Below are 19,023 nucleotides of genomic sequence, written 5' to 3'. Positions count from 1 at the left end.
ATTCTTACCTGCTGGAGGAGGGTTTCAGCGACTTTGAGTTTGGATGAGATCCAACCTGCCATGATTCTTGAAATTGAGAAGCGGAGATTGCACAAGAGAAGCTGATGTTAGTCACCCATGGCGCATTTTAGGGGAGAGCCTGCTAAGATGCGCTTGCTTGGAGATGGAGCTGGGACTGAACGATGAGAAATGAGGAAGCGCCGGTTTTGGAGTGGCACAGAAGGACAGGCGCATATATCCGCACGTGCAAGCGCCCGCGCTCGGGCCCGGGGCACGTGGGAACTGAACATTGAGTAATGTGAACGGAACCTGCTCGCTTGAGATTGAGAGATTTCCTCGCAGCACACGCCCCAATATGGATTACGTGAGTGATATCCAACATGTTCGTGAGGTGTGGACCACTAATTTCTATTATTTGGTAAAAAAGAATTCAGTAAGTTCACTTGTCTGGTACGTCATACATGTATTAGAAAAGAGAAAAATGGACGATTATAATTACATGTCGAGAGTTTGTACATTTACGGCCCACCAAACGCTTGAAATTGGATGATTTTTACATGATAACGGTGGATAGAACTCGATGAATGCTGTGGATCTCGTACACATTTGTTTTTGGTTAATCACCAATGTACACGTGCTGTCTCGAGGTTCATCATGTGCGCTGTTTTATGACAAATGGTCAGATGAACAATGTTAATCAGCTGTGAAGCGGATTGCGTCTTCTCTCACCAAGACAGATATCAGTCCAGATAGAGGCCCTGTGGGGTCCACCATGATGTAAGTGTTTTATCCCCACCGTTCAAATATTTTTATCTAATCATTTTAAGGTACGAGCCTTAAAACGAGGCAGATCCAAGGCTCAATGGATCATACCACAGGAAGCGGCAGTGATAATGACACCCACCGTTAAAACCATTCTAGGCGCACCGTCATGTTTATTTGCTATACCATCTGTTCGCAAGGTCAAACAAACATGGATGAAAGAAAACACAAATTTAAGTTTGATAATTAAGGAAAAAATAATAATTTCTGTAGCTCTTAAGAAATTTTTAATGGTCAGCGTTCATTTCCCACTGTGTGGTCCATTTGAGTACTGGATCTGCGTCATTTTTGTGTAATATCAAAAATTGATCTGGAAAAATAGAATGAACGGTGTGGATGGAACTCATGCATCACAGTGGGGCCCACAGAGCCGCTGCCTGGACCGATTCCTTTCAGCGGGGCAGGACTCGATCAGCTTCCAATTCCATCGAGGCTCGTAAAAGTCGGTAGATGGAAGTTTCATTGCTCGGACGGCTAGGATCATTAGATGAATATGGCACTTTTGTCAAGACAACAGTCGTGGATTAATGATCCGGACTATCGTCGAGAACGTGACCCGGCGGACACGGATTGCATACTTTCTCTGCTAGTACCAGCCTAGCTGTTGGTTGGTCGGCACTCTGTGGGCCCACCATGATGTATGTGTTTTGTCCACGTAGTCCGTTCTTTTTTTTTTCACGGAATGATCCTATCCTAAAATTGTGGCATATCCAAATCGCAGGTGTACCACGACACATGTAAACAGTGGTGATTGAATGCCAACCATATAAAACTTTGGGCATGTTTATTTGCCATCCAACCTCTTACTTCTTCCTGCCAATGTTTATTTGTCATCCAAAGGTTGGGAAGACCTGGATAAAAGGATAACACAAATATCAGCTTTATCTAAGAAGGTTTTAATGGTGGGCGTTCAGTCACTACAGTGGTTTCTGTATATAGAGTACAACATAGGTGCGTTGTTATAACAAATTACGGATTTTACAAATTTTATAAATAAAAAAAATCATTAAATAAACTGAAAATAAAATGATAGGTTAAAGCACGTGTGATCACGCTGAGTGTTATTCGCATGTAAAACCGCTTCTAAGATACGACAAGCATAGGATGTAGTTCTACGTTTGGCAAATACGAAGAACCATGAATGAAATTCTGTATATACAATTATTTTCCTAGCAAATAAATAAAAGAAAAAATCCCAATTTCAGAAAGTGTATTAGAAAATTTTAGAGATTTAGACCAATACATTAGTCTGTTTCTTGAGGTCTTTTGGCTACAGTTCGTTCGAACCTTGTTAACTAATCAGTGTACACACTTGCTTTTCTATTTGGTTGCAAGTGAGAATAGTTCGGGTGTTGGTGATAATCTATTGAACCATCCAAGTACTGTTTATATAAGCTAGGGTGGTTGGCCGTTTTGGTCCGGGGTTATAACTCAATATGACCATTATTTAGCCGTTGGTGAGAAACTAGTCATTATTAGTAGTTTCTAACCATTGTGCATGTGGGATTATTATTGTTGCATGTTGGCAGTTAAGACTTACTAACTAGCTGTTTTATGATCGCTATATGATCGTTGTATACTGTTATATGACCGTTGTGCATGTTGGATTAATGTTGCATAAGGAGTTACACTTCATTCCAACGGCTAGTTTCCAGCTTTTATAAAAGCAACACTGGTATCATTCAGATCACTTGTTCATACTAGCCACCTGACCCATATTCCCTGTCGCAAGTGCAAAGTGCGCCACTAGTTCTTCTACAACCACTCAACCAAGTAAATAATAAGGTACTCCACACCCCATATATAAACACTGTTTTTTCTTCTTTCCTTTCTGATATGGGACTATTCCCAAAACACTCAAAATTGTAAATTTTTCAAGCAAAACTTTTATCAGTATTATTATTATTATTATTATTATATAAAATACATATTTTTTAATAGTAATAAATATATATATATATATTATTAAAATATTTTTTTATCAAAGTTTTTTCACAACAATTCCCAACTTGATTGAAAATATTTTTTGAAAAGATGTCTATCAGAATATAAATAGTTTATATGTTTAAAGAAAGATATATTTGAATTTGAATTTTTCATTAATTTTAATATCTCAAAGTTCTATCGAAATTTCTAATAGCCGTAGCTTTTAACCAATTATTCCTAGATAACAGAACTGGAGAAACCACACACATATTCACTTTTATGTTATTAGAGTTCTCACAATCTTGCTCAACACAATTAATGGTCATGTGCTTATCATATTTCATGAATAATCTCAAAAGAAATTCCGACTCTCATAAGAGATGGCACCATCTCTATGTTCACATAGGTGAAATCCTTCCAGTGTTTTCGTTACTATTAAGACACTTGTCCTTTAGACTAGATTTCATTAAGAGTTCTAACACTCAACACTCTTTCTGTAACGCTCAGCACTTATCTATTATGGATAAAGTTTTATATAATTTTAATACTGAAACTTTCCACATATCAGTAACTCGTTTTTACTCATTGAACCCAAACTTAGAGATTTTCTAAATTTAAGTTGAGTTTCCATCACTGGTGGAACTTTGGTAGAAGAGTTTCAACCCTGTCTCTCTATATATTGCCTTTACTATCTCTCTCATTAGAGGTTTAATAAAAGGGTAAGCCAGGTTATTACTTGATTTCATATAAGAAATTGCAATGATTCCATATTGAATCAATTGTTCTACGTAATCATATAATAAACTTATATGTCTGAATTTTCATTTATAAGTGACGTTGTAGGCTCTAGCTAACGTGGATTTACTATCACAATGTAGTGACATAGGCGATGTAGGCTTTACACAAAAAATGATTTCTAATAAAAGATCCTTAAGCCATTCGGTTTCTTTGCCTGTTGCAGTTAAAGCTATAAACTTAGACTCCATAATTGAGTGAGTTATGCAGGTCTGTTTATTGGATCCCCAAGATACAATTGCACCTCCTAAGGTGAATACCCACTCTATAGTAGACTTGTTGTCCCCTGCACTTGATATCCAGCTCGCATTGGTATATGCTTCCAATACGGCAAGAAACTCAAAATAAAGTAGCCATAAGTCTTTGGTTGCTTTTAAGTAACCAAGAACTCTACTGATAACATTCTAGTATTCCACACTTGGGTTACTAGTAAACCTATTGAGTTTACTCACAACATACGTGATATCTGGTCTAATACATTGCATAGCATACATTGGATTGCCTATAACACCTGCATACTCTAGTTGTACAACTGCTCTTTCGTTATTCTTATTTAACTCGATACTTGGATCAAATGAGATTTTTGCTTCTTTTATATTTAGATGATTAAACTTATTTAATATCTTCTCAATGTAATAAGATTGACACAGAGCATAACTCCCACTATATTTTTCTTAAAAACTTTGGTACCCAGGATGGTATCCACATGTCCAAAATCTTTCATTTTAAATACGAAAGATAAATTTCTTTGTTTCAGTTACACTTTCTATTTTACTACTAATCATTAACATATCATCAATATACAGATAAAAAATGATTACATAGTTATCATTAACTTTAAATATATGCATTTGTCAAGTACATTACGCATGAAATCGTAAGATTGTATTTTTAAATCAAACTTCTCATGCCACTGTTTAGGTGATTGTTTTAATTCATACAAAGATTTAGTTAGTATACAAACTTTATTCTCATTTCTTGGTAGAACGAACCATTTAATTATTCCACATATACATCCTCATTGAGGTCAATATTCAGAAAGATAGTCTTTATATGCATTTAGTGGATATGAAGATGACGTATGGATGCTAACGCAAATAAAATCCCTCATGGATGTTATCCTAGTCACTGGATAATATATGTCGAAATAATCTATCCCTTCTTTTTGTCTGAACCCCTTATGTCACGCCCCAAACTCGGAAAACGGGCTCACAAAATTTCCGATCACCGAATCCGGTGCCGACAGCCTCCGTAGTACCCCATTCTCGGCTCCCAGCGCCCATACGCCAGATTCCGATCCTGGGATCCTACAAGGAGGATTTTCAGTATGATTTTTTTTTTGTAATAGAGCATAACCACAAGCATAACCAAGTCACAAAACAACAACACCACATATCCACTATATCAAAAACTTTAAGTACAATGCGTAAGAAAGGAAAATACAATATAACGAAAGTAAAAGAAACTCCAGAAGCTCGGCTGCACGCTCCAAGCTCAACGCTGCTGCAACCTGACGCCACCTGCACGCATCTATCGTGCATAAGCTTATAGAAAGCTTAGAAGGTGGTGAAAGTGTGTGTAAGGCAAGTGCCAAGTGTATAATATCAGAGTAATGCAGAAATATGCGGTAAGTCCATGAATGCTATCAGCTATATCAAAGCTATGCGATGCGAGGCATGAATGCTATCAGCCATACCAAGGCTATGCGATGCGAGGCCTATGTAGCCAAATGTCATATGCGATATGCAAAGCAAGCGTGCCAGTACTCGTCAAGTACCCATATCAATACAGTTCCTCTCTGGATATCACCGGGGTCTAATACACCTCACACTGACTGCCTCCTCCCTAGCTGCACAGTCAAGCAAGTGGAAGAGACCACACTATCCGCCTAACCAGTAGTCTGCCAATACCTACCCGGCTCGTCGATAGCGGACTCATTTGCGAGCTGGTCAAACTCAGCCTAGCTTATAGCCCCCTCACTCGGGCGGATAAGGCCACACCCCCTTCCAACCGACCACGACACAGTGGGAGACGCGGCCTACTGGTATTCGGCACTCGGGCGCTCATGTTTCCACTCGGTCTAGACGTTGGAGCATCTCCTAGTACCAAAAAGGTTCTGTGACTTTCACCCAAGGACATCCTAAGTGCCCACAGTGCTAGAAACAAGCATTTTTGGTATCTGATACGGGCATCCATGATGTGTCTGTGGAGCCACGACCCTGATGTAGCTAGGGCGTGCAGTGATCATGACACACAATGCGAGATGCATGAGTCACACCGTACAATCATGCAGCAATCCTGTGCGTACCACGCGATCATGTGGGACACTTTGTCTCATAAGGAGTCCCGTAAATGTCTCAGCCCAACGGCTTATGCTATGATCAAACATTCCTCATCTCAAGCATACATATGATGCGTATGGGCATGAATCATGGAAGTGCACTAAGCATGTTATAAAGTAATGAACTATCAACAAGTATGGGCCTATCAATGGGCCTTAAGGAGAGTTACAATGCGGACATTTAACCAATATTGTACTTACAATGTGGACGTTAAACCAACATTGCTCCCAAGGCATGGCCCGCCATAAAATATCATTACACAAACTATAAGGAATCACACATTGCAATGGACCTATATACATCTCATTGGGCCTCGACCCATAGTCCTCAGATACATCAGATGGGCCGCCTCATAAGGGCCTTATATAAATCAAGTGGGCCGCATCAATGGGCCTTATGTACATTGCAATGGGCCATGTCCCATGGGCCTTTGAAAACATCACAATAGGCCTTGTAACATGGGCCTTATGCATGCCAAAATGGGCCTAATCATATGGGCCTTATGCATACCAAACGGGCCTAATCATATGGGCCTTATGCATACCAAATGGGCCTAATCATATGGGCCTTATGCATACCAAATGGGTCTAATTATATGGGCCTTATGCATACCAAATGGGCCTAATCATATGGGCCTTATGCATACCAAATGGGCCTAATCATATGGGCCTTATGCATACCAAATGGGCCTAATCATATGGGCCTTAAATATATACCAAGGTGAGCCTTAATGAACGGCCATAAGTGAATCAAGATGGACCCCAAACATATGCCAGGGTGGGGTCCATTTGAACCACAAATCTATCTTATTTTTAGTCTCAAGCCTTAAAATGGGCTCTCAAAATGATTGGACAGCTTAGATGCAGCACATGCATCATGATGGACCCCACTGTAATGGGACTGTGAATAAAACACATGGAGGGGTAACACCGTCCGCCTGGACCGTGTACTAAAACACATACATCACCTGTGTGCTCCAACCGTCCACTGGCAGTGGACGGTATGAATAAAATATATGCATCATTGTGGGTCCCACGTAGGGCCCACCGTAATGTTTATTCTCCATCTAATCTGTCCATGTGGTCACCTAGACCTGGACGAAGAGTAAAAAAAACAAATTTCAGATTGATCCAAAACTTCTGTGGCCCAGGTAAAGTTTTCAAAGGCAGACGTTCAATTGCATTGCTTCCCATGATGTGGGCCACCTGAGTATTGGAAGAGGCTGAAATTTGGAGGGGGGGCTCTCTACCCTAAGGGTCCACCATATGAGCGGCTTAGATGACATATAAACATCAAGGTGGGGCCCACGGCTGGAGCCGTGGGACCCTGCTGTCCGCTCGCCCGCCTATATCTATCTCTCTATATATATATATATATATATATATATATATATATATATATATATATATATTTGAAAACCCTTAATTTTGTGGTTTTTCGTATATGGGGCCCGCATCAGTGCAATCTGACCCTGCCATTGGGTCCCATGGCTTAATACAAGGCAAATGAGCCCAATATTGAATATATTTTGATGGATAAAAATAGTAGTTAATTTTTCAACGGCAACCATCACAATTTCTCATACTATGGTCCACCAGTTACTCGGATCTGCTTTATTTTTCGGCTCAACGCCTAAAATGAACTCGAGAATAGAATGAACGGCGTGGATTGAACACTTACATCAAAGTGGGGCCTACATGAATGGAACACCCAATAAGCTTTGGAAAAGCTAATATTTGTGATTTCAAATAACGTCCAGGGACGTCTCTGGACGTATGGACATAACACGTGCATTGGGGTGGGCCCTACTTAGGCGGGCCATCACATGGTGGGGTGGTATGGATCACGTACACATGCAAGATGAGCCTCACCCACAAATGGATTGGGTCCAAACCACGCTTCATGGTAGGGTCCATTCAGGTGGGCCATATGGCCATTCTATCATACATAAAATACATACATAACAAGAGAGGGAGAGAGAGAAAAAGAGAGTGAGACACGTGTGATGGAGGGACCCCGACACTATGGGCCCTCCGTTTCAAGCATCCAATTGTACATCAAGTAGGTCCCATTGCATGTGGGCCCATTAAATTGAAAATCAACGGTGGAGATCCTTTCTCCACCAAAGTAGACGGTCTAGATGACCCTATGCATGCAAGGAAGATAAACATCATGATGGGGTCCATGGAGAATGGCCCCATCATGGAATGATCATGAGCATCAAGGTGGGCCATCGGCCACACCTAGTGGTCCAAAGTGAGATCCATGCCATTGATTCGGTAGGCCTCACTTTGTTCATCATAAAGCATGAAAAATCTAGTCTAATAAGCACCCACCGGTCGATCTTCTCGGTCCGTTGGAATGCCGATCTCCTTGAGCTTCACTTTAATGGTTGAAGATGAGAAGTGAAAGGCTAGGATGGAAGATTTGGGATGGGAGAGTGAGCCACACACATGCACTCTCTCACATGGAGAAGCTTGGACGTGAGCTCTCCCTTTGGTTGTTTGGAATTGAGTTGAGAAATGAGAAAGAGAGAGGGAGAGATGGGATGTAAAGAGAGAGAGTGATGGATGTGAGTGATGGGTGAGGTGATGTGTACTTGACTAGCATGGGTGTGTAAGAGAGAGGGTGAGAAAGGGTTGACTTTGGAGAGAGAAAGCATGGGTTGCTTGTACTTGACATGAGATGATGGATGGGATTGATTTGACATATTGTAGAGATTCTCTTGGGATTGCAAACGCGCGGCGTTTTCTTTGAAATAAACGCCGGCTCACATTTTCCTGACAGGGTATCGGATCGGTGCACGAGTCGCGGCGTTGGAACCGCGGCGACGGTGCGGTCGCAATGGTACAAGTCTCGAATTAAGCCGACTCAAATCTATAACATACGACTTAGGGTCGATCGCAACGTTGATTATACATCACAGGTTGCTGAAATTCGACATGAAGGATCGCGGGACTTGATGGGACAGAACGGACTAGGATACGGGTCTTACACCTTAGCTACTAATTTAGCTTTAAAGGTTTGGATAGTCCCATCAATATGATATTTCTTTCTAAATACCCGCTTAAAACCTATGAGTCTAGAACCTGAAGGTAAGTTTACTAGTTTCCATGTTTGATTTGACAATATAGATTTCATTTCATCATTAATAGATTTCCTTCAAAAGGTTAAGTCTCTAGAAGACAGCCTCACTGTATATTTTAGGGTCATCTTCTATAGTAATTACTATATGTTAAGATGTGGAGCCACATCTAGGACCGTCCTCGACCGGTTGTAGGGTCCGGCTTGACCGGTCGTGGACCGACTCGACTCAAAGTCCAGCGAGCACTGTTTTTTGATCCCGAGGTGTTCGATCGATCGTGGCCCATTCATGACCGGTCGTGGGGTCCTCTCGACCGGTCGTGCAGGCTGCACGACCAGTCGAGGTTACGCAGATTCGTTCCGCGATTTTGCGCGGATTTCGTGTCGCAAGTCCTTTCGCAACTGGGTTGCGGAAAGGGGAGTTTCCTAAACTATAAACAGGGGTTCCTAGGATTTTTTTTCATATTGAGAGAAAAAAAAGGAAAAATTATTCTAAAATGTAGGTAAAGGGTTTTCTATGTGCTTCCAAGGGAGAGGTTAGTATATTGTTTTGTAATCTTCGTTCTTCATAGTGGAAGTTTGCATCCGTGATTTTTTACCCTAGTTTGGGGTTTTTCCACGTATATCTTGTCTTGTGGTTTGTTTTGAATGCTTTAATTTATTTCTAGTTTATATTTCTTCCTGTTTATCATTTGTGGGTAAGGCCTGAGATTGGATCTAGGCTCACTGCGTTGTTGGCGTGCTGCGCAACAACTGGTATCAGAGCTATTGGTTTAGTTCTATTGGGAGCGATGACGGAAGAAGGGAAAACTAGAATTGAGAAGTTTGATGGTTCAAACTTTGCCTTCTGGAAGATGCAGATGGAAGATTATCTGTATCAGAAGGACTTCTATATTCCTCTAGGAGAAAAAGAGAAGAAACCAGAGAAGATGACAGATGATGAATGGTTTTTACTGGATAGGAAGACTTTAGGAACGATCCGACTCTCTTTGTTTAAGAGCGTCGCCTTCAATATATCCAAGGTAAAAACGACAAAAGAATTAATGGAAGCCCTAGCCACCATGTATGAAAAACCCTCAGCATCCAACAAGGTTCATCTTATGAAACAGTTATTCAACATGAAGATGTCAGATGGTGGGAGCGTGGCTGAACATCTAAACGAGTTCAATACAGTCACGAGCCAGTTGGAATCCATTGGCATTATTTTTGAGGATGAGGTAAGGGCGTTATTAATCTTATCCAGTTTACCACACAGATGGGATGGTTTGGTGATTGCTGTGAGCAATTCTTCAGGGTCGACAAAGTTGAAATTTGATGATGTGGCCAGTCTAATTCTCAGCGAAGAATCTAGAAGAAAGGCATCAGGAGTTTCAGGGGATTCAGGGAATGTTTTAAAGTTGAAGGAAGAGGAAGATCGCTGAACAAATGAGGCAATAAACATGGGTGTTCTAAGTCGAGGAAGAAGTCCAAGGGACCGAAAGACAAAGACGGGTGTTGGCATTGCGGCAAGAAGGCGCACATGAAACGTGATTGCAGGACGCTCAAGAAACAAGAAGGAAGCTCTCAAGGCGGGAAGGATTCAGTGAATCTATCTGAGGAGAGTGACACAGAGGCTTTAATCTTGTCTCTTGATGTGAGAAATGAGTCTTGGGTTATAGACTCGGGTGCTTCGTTTCATGCCATTTCATGTAAGGAAGTTCTGCGTGATTATCTGTCAGGTGACTTTGGGAGAGTCTACCTAGGTGATGATGAGCCGTGCAGTATTGTTAGAAAGGGAGACGTTCATGTCAATCAGAAAGACGAAACGGTTTTGAAATTGAAGGATATCAGACATGTACCGAGTTTGAAACGGAACTTGATCTCAGTGGGGCAATTGGCTGATACCGGTTATGTGATGACATTCACTAGTGATTTCTGGAAGATCATAAAAGGTGCCTTTGTGATATCTCGAGGTAAAAAGGAAGGAACTTTATACATGCTTTAGGATCGTATTGTTCACTCTCAGTCGCATCAACTGAAGTGAATGAGCAGTTATGACATTAGAGGTTGGGACATATGAGTGAGAAATGGATAAAAGTGCTATTGTCAAAAGGAAAGCTACCAAGGCTGAAGTCTATTGACTTGAAATTCTACGAGGATTGCGTATATGACAAGCGGAAGAGGGTAAGTTTCAAGAAGACAGGACACACTCCAAAGACGCATCTGTTGGAGCTTGTACACACTGATGTGTGGGGACCGACACATGTATCATCTCTTAGTGGCTCACGTTATTTTGTTTCCTTTATTGATGATGCTAGTAGAAAACTTTGGGTCTATTTCTTAAAGCACAAATCTGATGTATTTGACGTATTTAAGCAGTGGAAAGTTATGGTAGAAAACGAGACAGGTAAAACAGTAAAATGTCTCAGATCTGATAATGGGGGAGAGCACTGTGATAAGAGATTTGAGGAGTATTGTGCAGCAAATGGAATCAAACATCAGAAAATAATTCCAGGGACACCACAACAGAATGGTGTAGCTGAGCGCATTAACAAGACCATCCTTGAGCTCGCTAGGAGCATGAGGCTACATGCAGGGTTGCCCAAGACCTTTTGGACAGATGCTGTGAATACTGTCGCATATCTCATCAATATAAGTCCCTCAGCATCATTGGATGGTGAGCTACCAGAAGAAACATGGACTAGGAAAGAAGTGAACATTGCACATCTCAAAGTGTTCGGTTGTACTTCATATGTTCACATTGATGCAGAGCACAGAAACAAGCTGGATGTAAAGTCTAAGAGGTGCATGTTTATAGGCTATGGGCAGCATGATTTAGGCTATACGTTGTAGGATGTAGAAAACAAGAAAATCATCAGAAGCAAGGATGTAGTTTTCAATGAAAAAGTGATGTATAAGGACAATGTGCAGGAAAATAAGGCTGAGAAGAAAGAATTCGTAGAGATAAAAGAATTACAAGACACGGGTGTTACAAGGCCACAGGATGATCATGCACAAGAGCATTATGAGGCAGAGCCGCATACACCGGTTGTGAAGATGTCTACTCGGGAGAGGAAACTCACGGTCCGATACTCACCCTCCTTACATTATCTACTACTGACGGATAATGGTGAACCAGAATGTTTTAAAGAAGCATTAAAGACAGATACACGGGTTAAGTAGGATCAGGCCATGGATGAGGAGATGGATTCTCTTGAGTCCAATCGTACATGAGAGCTAGTCACCCTACTTATGGGTAAGAAACCTCTTCATAACAAGTGAGTTTACAGATTGAAGGAGGAGCACGATGATTCGAAACGGTACAAGGCTAGACTGGTTGTGAAAGGGTTTCAACAAAAGACAGGTATCAATTTCACTAAAATATTTTCACCTGTGGTGAAAATGTCTACGATTCGTATGGTCTTGAGTATAGTGGCTACAGAGGACTTACATCTAGAGCAGCTAGATGTTAAGACAGCCTTTCTTCATGGGGACCTTGAAAAAGAGATATATATGTATCAACCGACAGGATACATGACACCAGGAAAGGAGAACAAAGTGTGCAGACTGAGGAAGAGTCTATATGGCCTGAAACAGGCCCCGAGGCAGTGATACAAGAAATTCGACAGTTTCATGTCGAGAAACGGTTATAAGAGATATCATGCAGACCGTTGTTGCTATTTGAAGAAGTTTGATACGTCATACATCATCCTTCTTCTGTACGTTGATAATATGCTTGTAGCCAGTTCAAGCATAAAGGACATCTCAGATATCAAAAGATAACTGTCTATAGAATTTGCCATGAAAGATTTAGGAGATGCAAAATAAATCCTAGGCATGAGGATAAAGCGTGACAGGGAAAACAAGAAACTGGTTTTGTCATAGGCAGAGTACATAGCCAAGGTACTTGATCGATTCAATGTGGGGAGTGCTAAGCCAGTTAGCACTCCATTAGCCAACCACTTCAAGCTATCTAAGGAGCAAGGTGTAAAGACGCAGGAGGAACGAGACTACATGGTTAAAGTCTCATACGCGTCAGCTATTGGGAGTCTCATGTATGCTATGGTGAGCACGAGACCAGACATTGCTCAAGCAGTAGGAGTTGTTGGCAGGTTCATGAACAACCCCGGGAAGGAACATTGAGAAGCTGTGAAGTGGATTCTTAGATACTTGGTAGGTACTAAGGATATAGGGTTGTGTTATGGTGGATCAGAAATCAAGCTATAGGGTTATGTGGATTCAGATTTGGCAGGAGACATCGACAGCAGAAGAAGCACTACAGGTTATGTCTTTATTCCAGGTAGTGCCGCAGTCAGTTGGGTCTCTTAGTTACAGAAGATAATATCTATCAGTACGACAGAAGCAAAATATGTTGCAGCTACAGAAGTGTGCAAGGAGATGGTGTGCATGCAAGGTTTCATGGAAGAGTTGGGTAAGAAGCAAGCAGATTGCAAGATGTACAGTGACAGTCAGAGTGCAATACACTTGGCTATGAATTCAGCCTTTCATTTAAGGACCAAGTATATTGCCATCAGATATCACTTCATTCATTCGTTACTGGAAGATGGATCGATTGCTCTAGAGAAGATTCATAGAAGTAAGAATCCTGCGGATATGCTGACCAGGGCGGTCATACGGGAGAAGCTAAAGCTCTGTTCAACTTTGATTGGTCTTCGGGCTTGAAGACAGGGAGGTGATGCACTCTGGATGAAGAAGACGAAGGTTTAAGGCGATGTGTCTCCAAGTGGGAGATTGTTACGATGTGGAGCCACATCTGGGACCGTCCTCGACCGGTCATGAGCCATGCTCGACTGGTCGTAGGGTCCGGCTCGACTGGTCATGGACCGGCTCGACTCAAAGTTCAGCGAGGACTGTTTTTTGATCCCGAAGTGTTCGACCGGTCGTGGCCTGTCACGCCCCAAACCCGGAAATCGAATTCACATGAATCACGATCGCCGAACTTGGTGCTGACAGCCTCCGTAGTACCCCATTCTCGGCTCCTAACGTTTGTACGCCAGGTTCCGATCCTGGGATTCTACAAGGAGGATTTTTCAACGTACATTTATCTCATAAGAAGCATAACCACAAGTATACCCAAATCATAAAGGCAACATCATCATCACATATCCACTAATATAATCATTTGAATACAATGCTGAAGGAAAATACATATATCGAAATCAAAGCTTCAGAAAATAGTTGCACGCTCCAAGCTCAACACCACTGCAACCTAACATCACCTGCACGCATCTATCATGCATAAGCTTATAGAAAGCTTAGAGGGTGGTGAAAGTGTGTGCACGAGGTAAGTGACAAGTATACAATACAACTCCATAATCATACAATATCTGAGTAAACAGAAATGATACGATATTAGAGTAAGCAGAATTATACTGGTATGCCCATGAGTCATACGATATCAGAGTACGCAATTCAGATCAACCATATAAATGAGTTAAAGAGAGCCAAATATCAGATACTGAGGGTACAATGCAAGATGTAAATCCTGCTAAGTCTGTCTAGGCCATATAAATGCAGAAACATAGTAACTCAAAATGCTAAGTACTGCGGATGCAATGTAATATACGGTGCGAATGTAATGACCATGCTGGAGTGTGAAGTCGGGATGATAGTACGTAGTATCGCAGACTACGGGGTCCACCACAAGGGACTTCTATCCAAACCAGTCCCATACCTAAATTTGGATAGTCAGACTCAATGTGGTAAACTCCTAATCTCAGGTTAGTCGCGCGCCCAACCGAAATCCTGGTCATGCGAAGGTACACGTAACAAATAGTTACGCACCACCAGCCCGAGTGGATAGTGAAGGAATGAATGAATGAATATGCAATTCCTGCTCAATAAGTCCACATATCAGTACGGTTACTCTCTGGGAAATCACCGGGGTCTATTACACTCCAAACCAGGTTGCCGCCCCATCGCGCGCAACAAGGTGAGTGGAAGAGACCTCACTATCCGCCTGCCAATATCGGGCCCGGCTCGTCGATAGCGGACCCATTCCTCGAGCTGGTCAGACTCAGCCTAGCATTGCCCCCTCCTCTCGGGCAGGTAAGGCCGTACCCCCTTCCAACCGACCACGACACAGTGGGAGACGCGGTCTAACGGTATACGACCCTCATGTGCTCATACATCCACTCGGTTTAGACATTAGAGCAACCTCTAGAACCAAGAGAGTTTAGGGACTTTCACCTAGGGATATCTATAGCACCCCATGTAGAGCATTTTCGGTGTCCCGTCTTGCCATCCACGATATGCATGTGATACGACACTGATGTCGCTAGGGCACACAATGCAAGATGCATGAGTCATACCATTCGGTCATGCATCAACCCTGTGCATACCATGTGTTCATGTGAGATAACCTCACTTATTAGGGAGTCTCATAACAATCGCCTAATGAAATATGCAATGGTCAACCACATCTCATAACAAACATGCGGATGATACGTATGGGCATGTATCATGATGCTATCTTTGTCACATACTCATAATCGATAATCGTGGCACCGACAATCGGCATCGACTATCGGCCTCGTCAATGTGGACATTTAACCAACATTACCCCCAAGGAGTGACCCACATAGAGCCTAACAGATAGTTGACCCATGGTCGCACAAAGGGCCTGATATACAACACCATGGGCTTCACTCAAGAGCATAATACATACCACGATGGGCCTTTCACATGGGCCTAACATATATTACAATGGGCTTCATCGCCTGACCCTCAAATGCATCACAATGGGCCTCGACAATCGGCCTCGGCAATCAAAACCGACCTTGACAAACAAAATCGGCCTCAACAATCGGAATCGATACTCGGAATCGGCCTCGACACTCGGTCTCGACAATCGGAATCAGTATATACAATCGGCCTCGTCAAATTGGAATCGGCAATCGGTCACGACAATAGGAATCAATCGATAATCAGAATCGGCAAATCGGTCGCATCGATCGGAATCGGCAATCGGTCAGGACAATCAGAATCGATCGACAATCAGAATCGGTAAATCGGTCACGTCAATCGGGATCGACAATCGATCATGACAATTGGAATCGATCGATAATCAGAATCGGCAGATCGGTCATGTCAATCGAAATCGGCAATCGGTCACGACAATCGGAATCGATCGATAATCAGAATCGGTAAATCAGTCATGACAATCGATATCGATCGATAATCAGAGTCGGTAAATCGGTCACGACAATCGGCATCGATCGATAATCAGAGTCGACAAATCGGTCACGACAATCGGGATCGATCAATAATCAGAGTCGGCAAATCGGTCACGACAATCGGCATCGATCGATAATCAGAGTCGACAAATCGGTCACGACAATCGGGATTTATCGATAATCAAATCGGAATCGGTCACGACAATCGGATCGATCGATAATCAAAATCGGCAAATCGGTCCACGATAATCGGAATCGATCGATAATTAGAGTCGGCAAATCGGTCACGACAATCGGGATCGATCAATAATCAGAGTCGGCAAATCGGTCATGGCAATCGGATCGATCGATAATCAAAATCGGCAAATCGGTCACGACAATCGGATCGATCGATAATCAAAATCGGCAAATCGGTCACGACAATCGGGATCGATGAGAATGGGCCTAACAAGACCCAAGGGAAAGTCACAATGTGGACCTTCAACCATCATTGCCCATCAATGTGGACATTTAACTAACATTGCTCCCAAGGAGTGACCCACATAGGGTCGAACATATAGTGGGCCCACAGCCTCACACAAGGACTTGATATGCATCATCATGGGCCTCACCAAAGGTTACGAACACATCACGGTGGGCCACATGATATGGGCCGCACTAATGCGCCTCATACACATCAGGTGGATTGTATCAATGGGCTGCATCAATGGGCCTAATATACATCAAATGTGCCACACCAACGGGCCGCATCACATGGACCGGAAAGACATCACAATGGGCCGCAATAATGGGCCAATTCACATCATAATGGGCCACGACAAGCCTCAGTGGGCCTTACATAAGGGTCTCATACATCAATCAGGCCCTTCCAAATGGGCCCCAAATATATCACATCAGGGCCCTATCAAGTGGCCACAACAACTACACCATTCATCCATCTATGGAGATCATTTTAGAGCATTATCTGGATAATGAATCATATCAAAAGATCATCTGGATCATACCACAAATCACGGTGGTGAGAGTGATCAAAAGGTCAGTTGGAACACATCACAAATAGCAGTGGAGACAGTGATTTCCACGGTACAAGATTTTACATAGGCCTTCATAACATGAATTTTCCATCCAGTCTGTTCACAAGGTCACAGGGACCCGAACTGAGAGGAAACAATATCACATTGGTCCAAAACTTCTGGAACCAACGGATTTCAACGGTAGACGTTCAATCCCACTGTTTTGGCAGTGTGGTCCACTTGACACTAGATCTGTCTTATTTTCAGTCTCTAGCCTTGAGCTAGCCAAATGGATGAACGGTTTAGATGTATCACATACACCAGCGGCCCCCACAGGATTGTTGGTGTCGTGGGGCCCATCGATGGGCAGTGCAGATGCAGCACATGCATCGAATGGTGGGGTGGCTAGTACGTCAGGTGGATGGACGGGTTGGATGAATAACATACATCAATGTGAGGTCCACATACGTGGCCCACCATAGAATTGAATCAGCTTTATTTTTTATTTTTTTATTTTTAGTGTCAAGTCTAAGGACGAGCTCACCAAATGTATAGGCGGTTAGGATAAGACACATGCCGCATGGTGGGCCACGTCCAATCTGATGGACGGCTTGGACGTCATGGCTGGTGCACCGTCTGGCAAATGGACGGTGCAGATGCAACATACATCATGGTGCGGTCCACGTAGTGGCCCACCTTAACATAGATAATATAATATAATATAATATATTATCATATAATATAATATAATATATTACATTATATTATAATATAACATAACACGGAGAAAGCCACCGTCCAGAGAGTCTGACGATCTGGACGGTGCATATCAGATGCATATGAGGTGATGGGTCCACACGTGTGGCCCACCAATATGATATTATTAATATATTAAATATTATATACATTATATATATATATATATATATATATATATATATAAACATGTGCGTGTGAGAAAGTGCAAGGGCAATCGTTGAATGCAAAACATGCATCACGGTGGAATTGTCCAGATGAAATGAATGGACGGTTTGGATGAAATACATCCATCAGTGGTGGCCTGATTTGCCACCGTCCAGATGGACGGATGAAGTGGATTATACATACATCACGGTAACCCCTAGCTCCTGCTGTACGTGCAGCAGCTACAGGCCCACCGTCCATCAAAAGTACATAAATAGTGGTGGTCCCATTTAAATGGACGACGTGAATGAAGCACACGCATCACGTGGGACCATGCATATGCACGGTGTGGATAATACCCACGAGACTGGCTCCAGTACACAGCCACGGATTGCTCGCCCTAGTAGATGGTCGAGCTAGATCATCAGACCCAATCACTTGCTGACGTCATCAGTTGGGGCCCACCGCCCCTGATGGTGAAGGCATACATCATGGTGGGTCCCACGTGGGGCCTACATAATATAATATAATATTATTAAATAATATATATACATAAATATATGACCGTACAGCATCCAGAAACACTGGACGGACGGCCTGAAGTCTGCACATGTGCCCGATGTGTGGGACCCACGGGACTTCGACAACAGCAGCAGGTGCTGGCCGTCCAGCAGATGGACGGCCCAGCTACAACATGGGCACGAGGTGGGTCCACACGTGTGGGACCCACCAGCAGTGTTTGATCAAGCAGACATTTGTGTTTTTCCTTCGTCCAGGAGCGTTAGAGGCTGGACGTACCAGCCCCAGCAACTGGGCCCCAATCAGATCGGGCCCACTGATGGACGGTCTGGCTTGGTACAACACAAACATCGAGGTGGGGTCCGCACATCCTGATGGATGGCTGTCCACTTGAGGTTTGAATCCGCTTCAATGGATGGACGGTGTGGAGACAAATCGTGGTGG

General features: G+C 42.8%; 1 protein-coding gene across 2 annotated transcripts in view; it reads right to left on the bottom strand.

Moving 5' to 3' along the window:
• The window catches only part of LOC131251476 (golgin candidate 2), a 40,867-nt gene extending 40,650 nt beyond the window's left edge, over nucleotides 1-217 (bottom strand). Inside the window, exon 1 of one of the 2 annotated variants that reach the window (XM_058252198.1) lies at nucleotides 9-217. In XM_058252198.1, the coding sequence (XP_058108181.1) occupies nucleotides 9-62 (54 nt within the window). In that variant the 5' untranslated portion in view covers nucleotides 63-217. The remainder of the gene's footprint in view (nucleotides 1-8) is intronic. The other variant, XM_058252199.1, reaches the window with a different exon arrangement.
• Between the last annotated feature and the right edge of the window lie 18,806 nt (nucleotides 218-19,023).

The sequence above is a fragment of the Magnolia sinica genome, chromosome 7 (assembly GCF_029962835.1).
Source record: "Magnolia sinica isolate HGM2019 chromosome 7, MsV1, whole genome shotgun sequence".
Lineage (NCBI taxonomy): Eukaryota > Viridiplantae > Streptophyta > Magnoliopsida > Magnoliales > Magnoliaceae > Magnolia > Magnolia sinica.
This window is presented reverse-complemented; position numbering and strand designations above follow the sequence as displayed.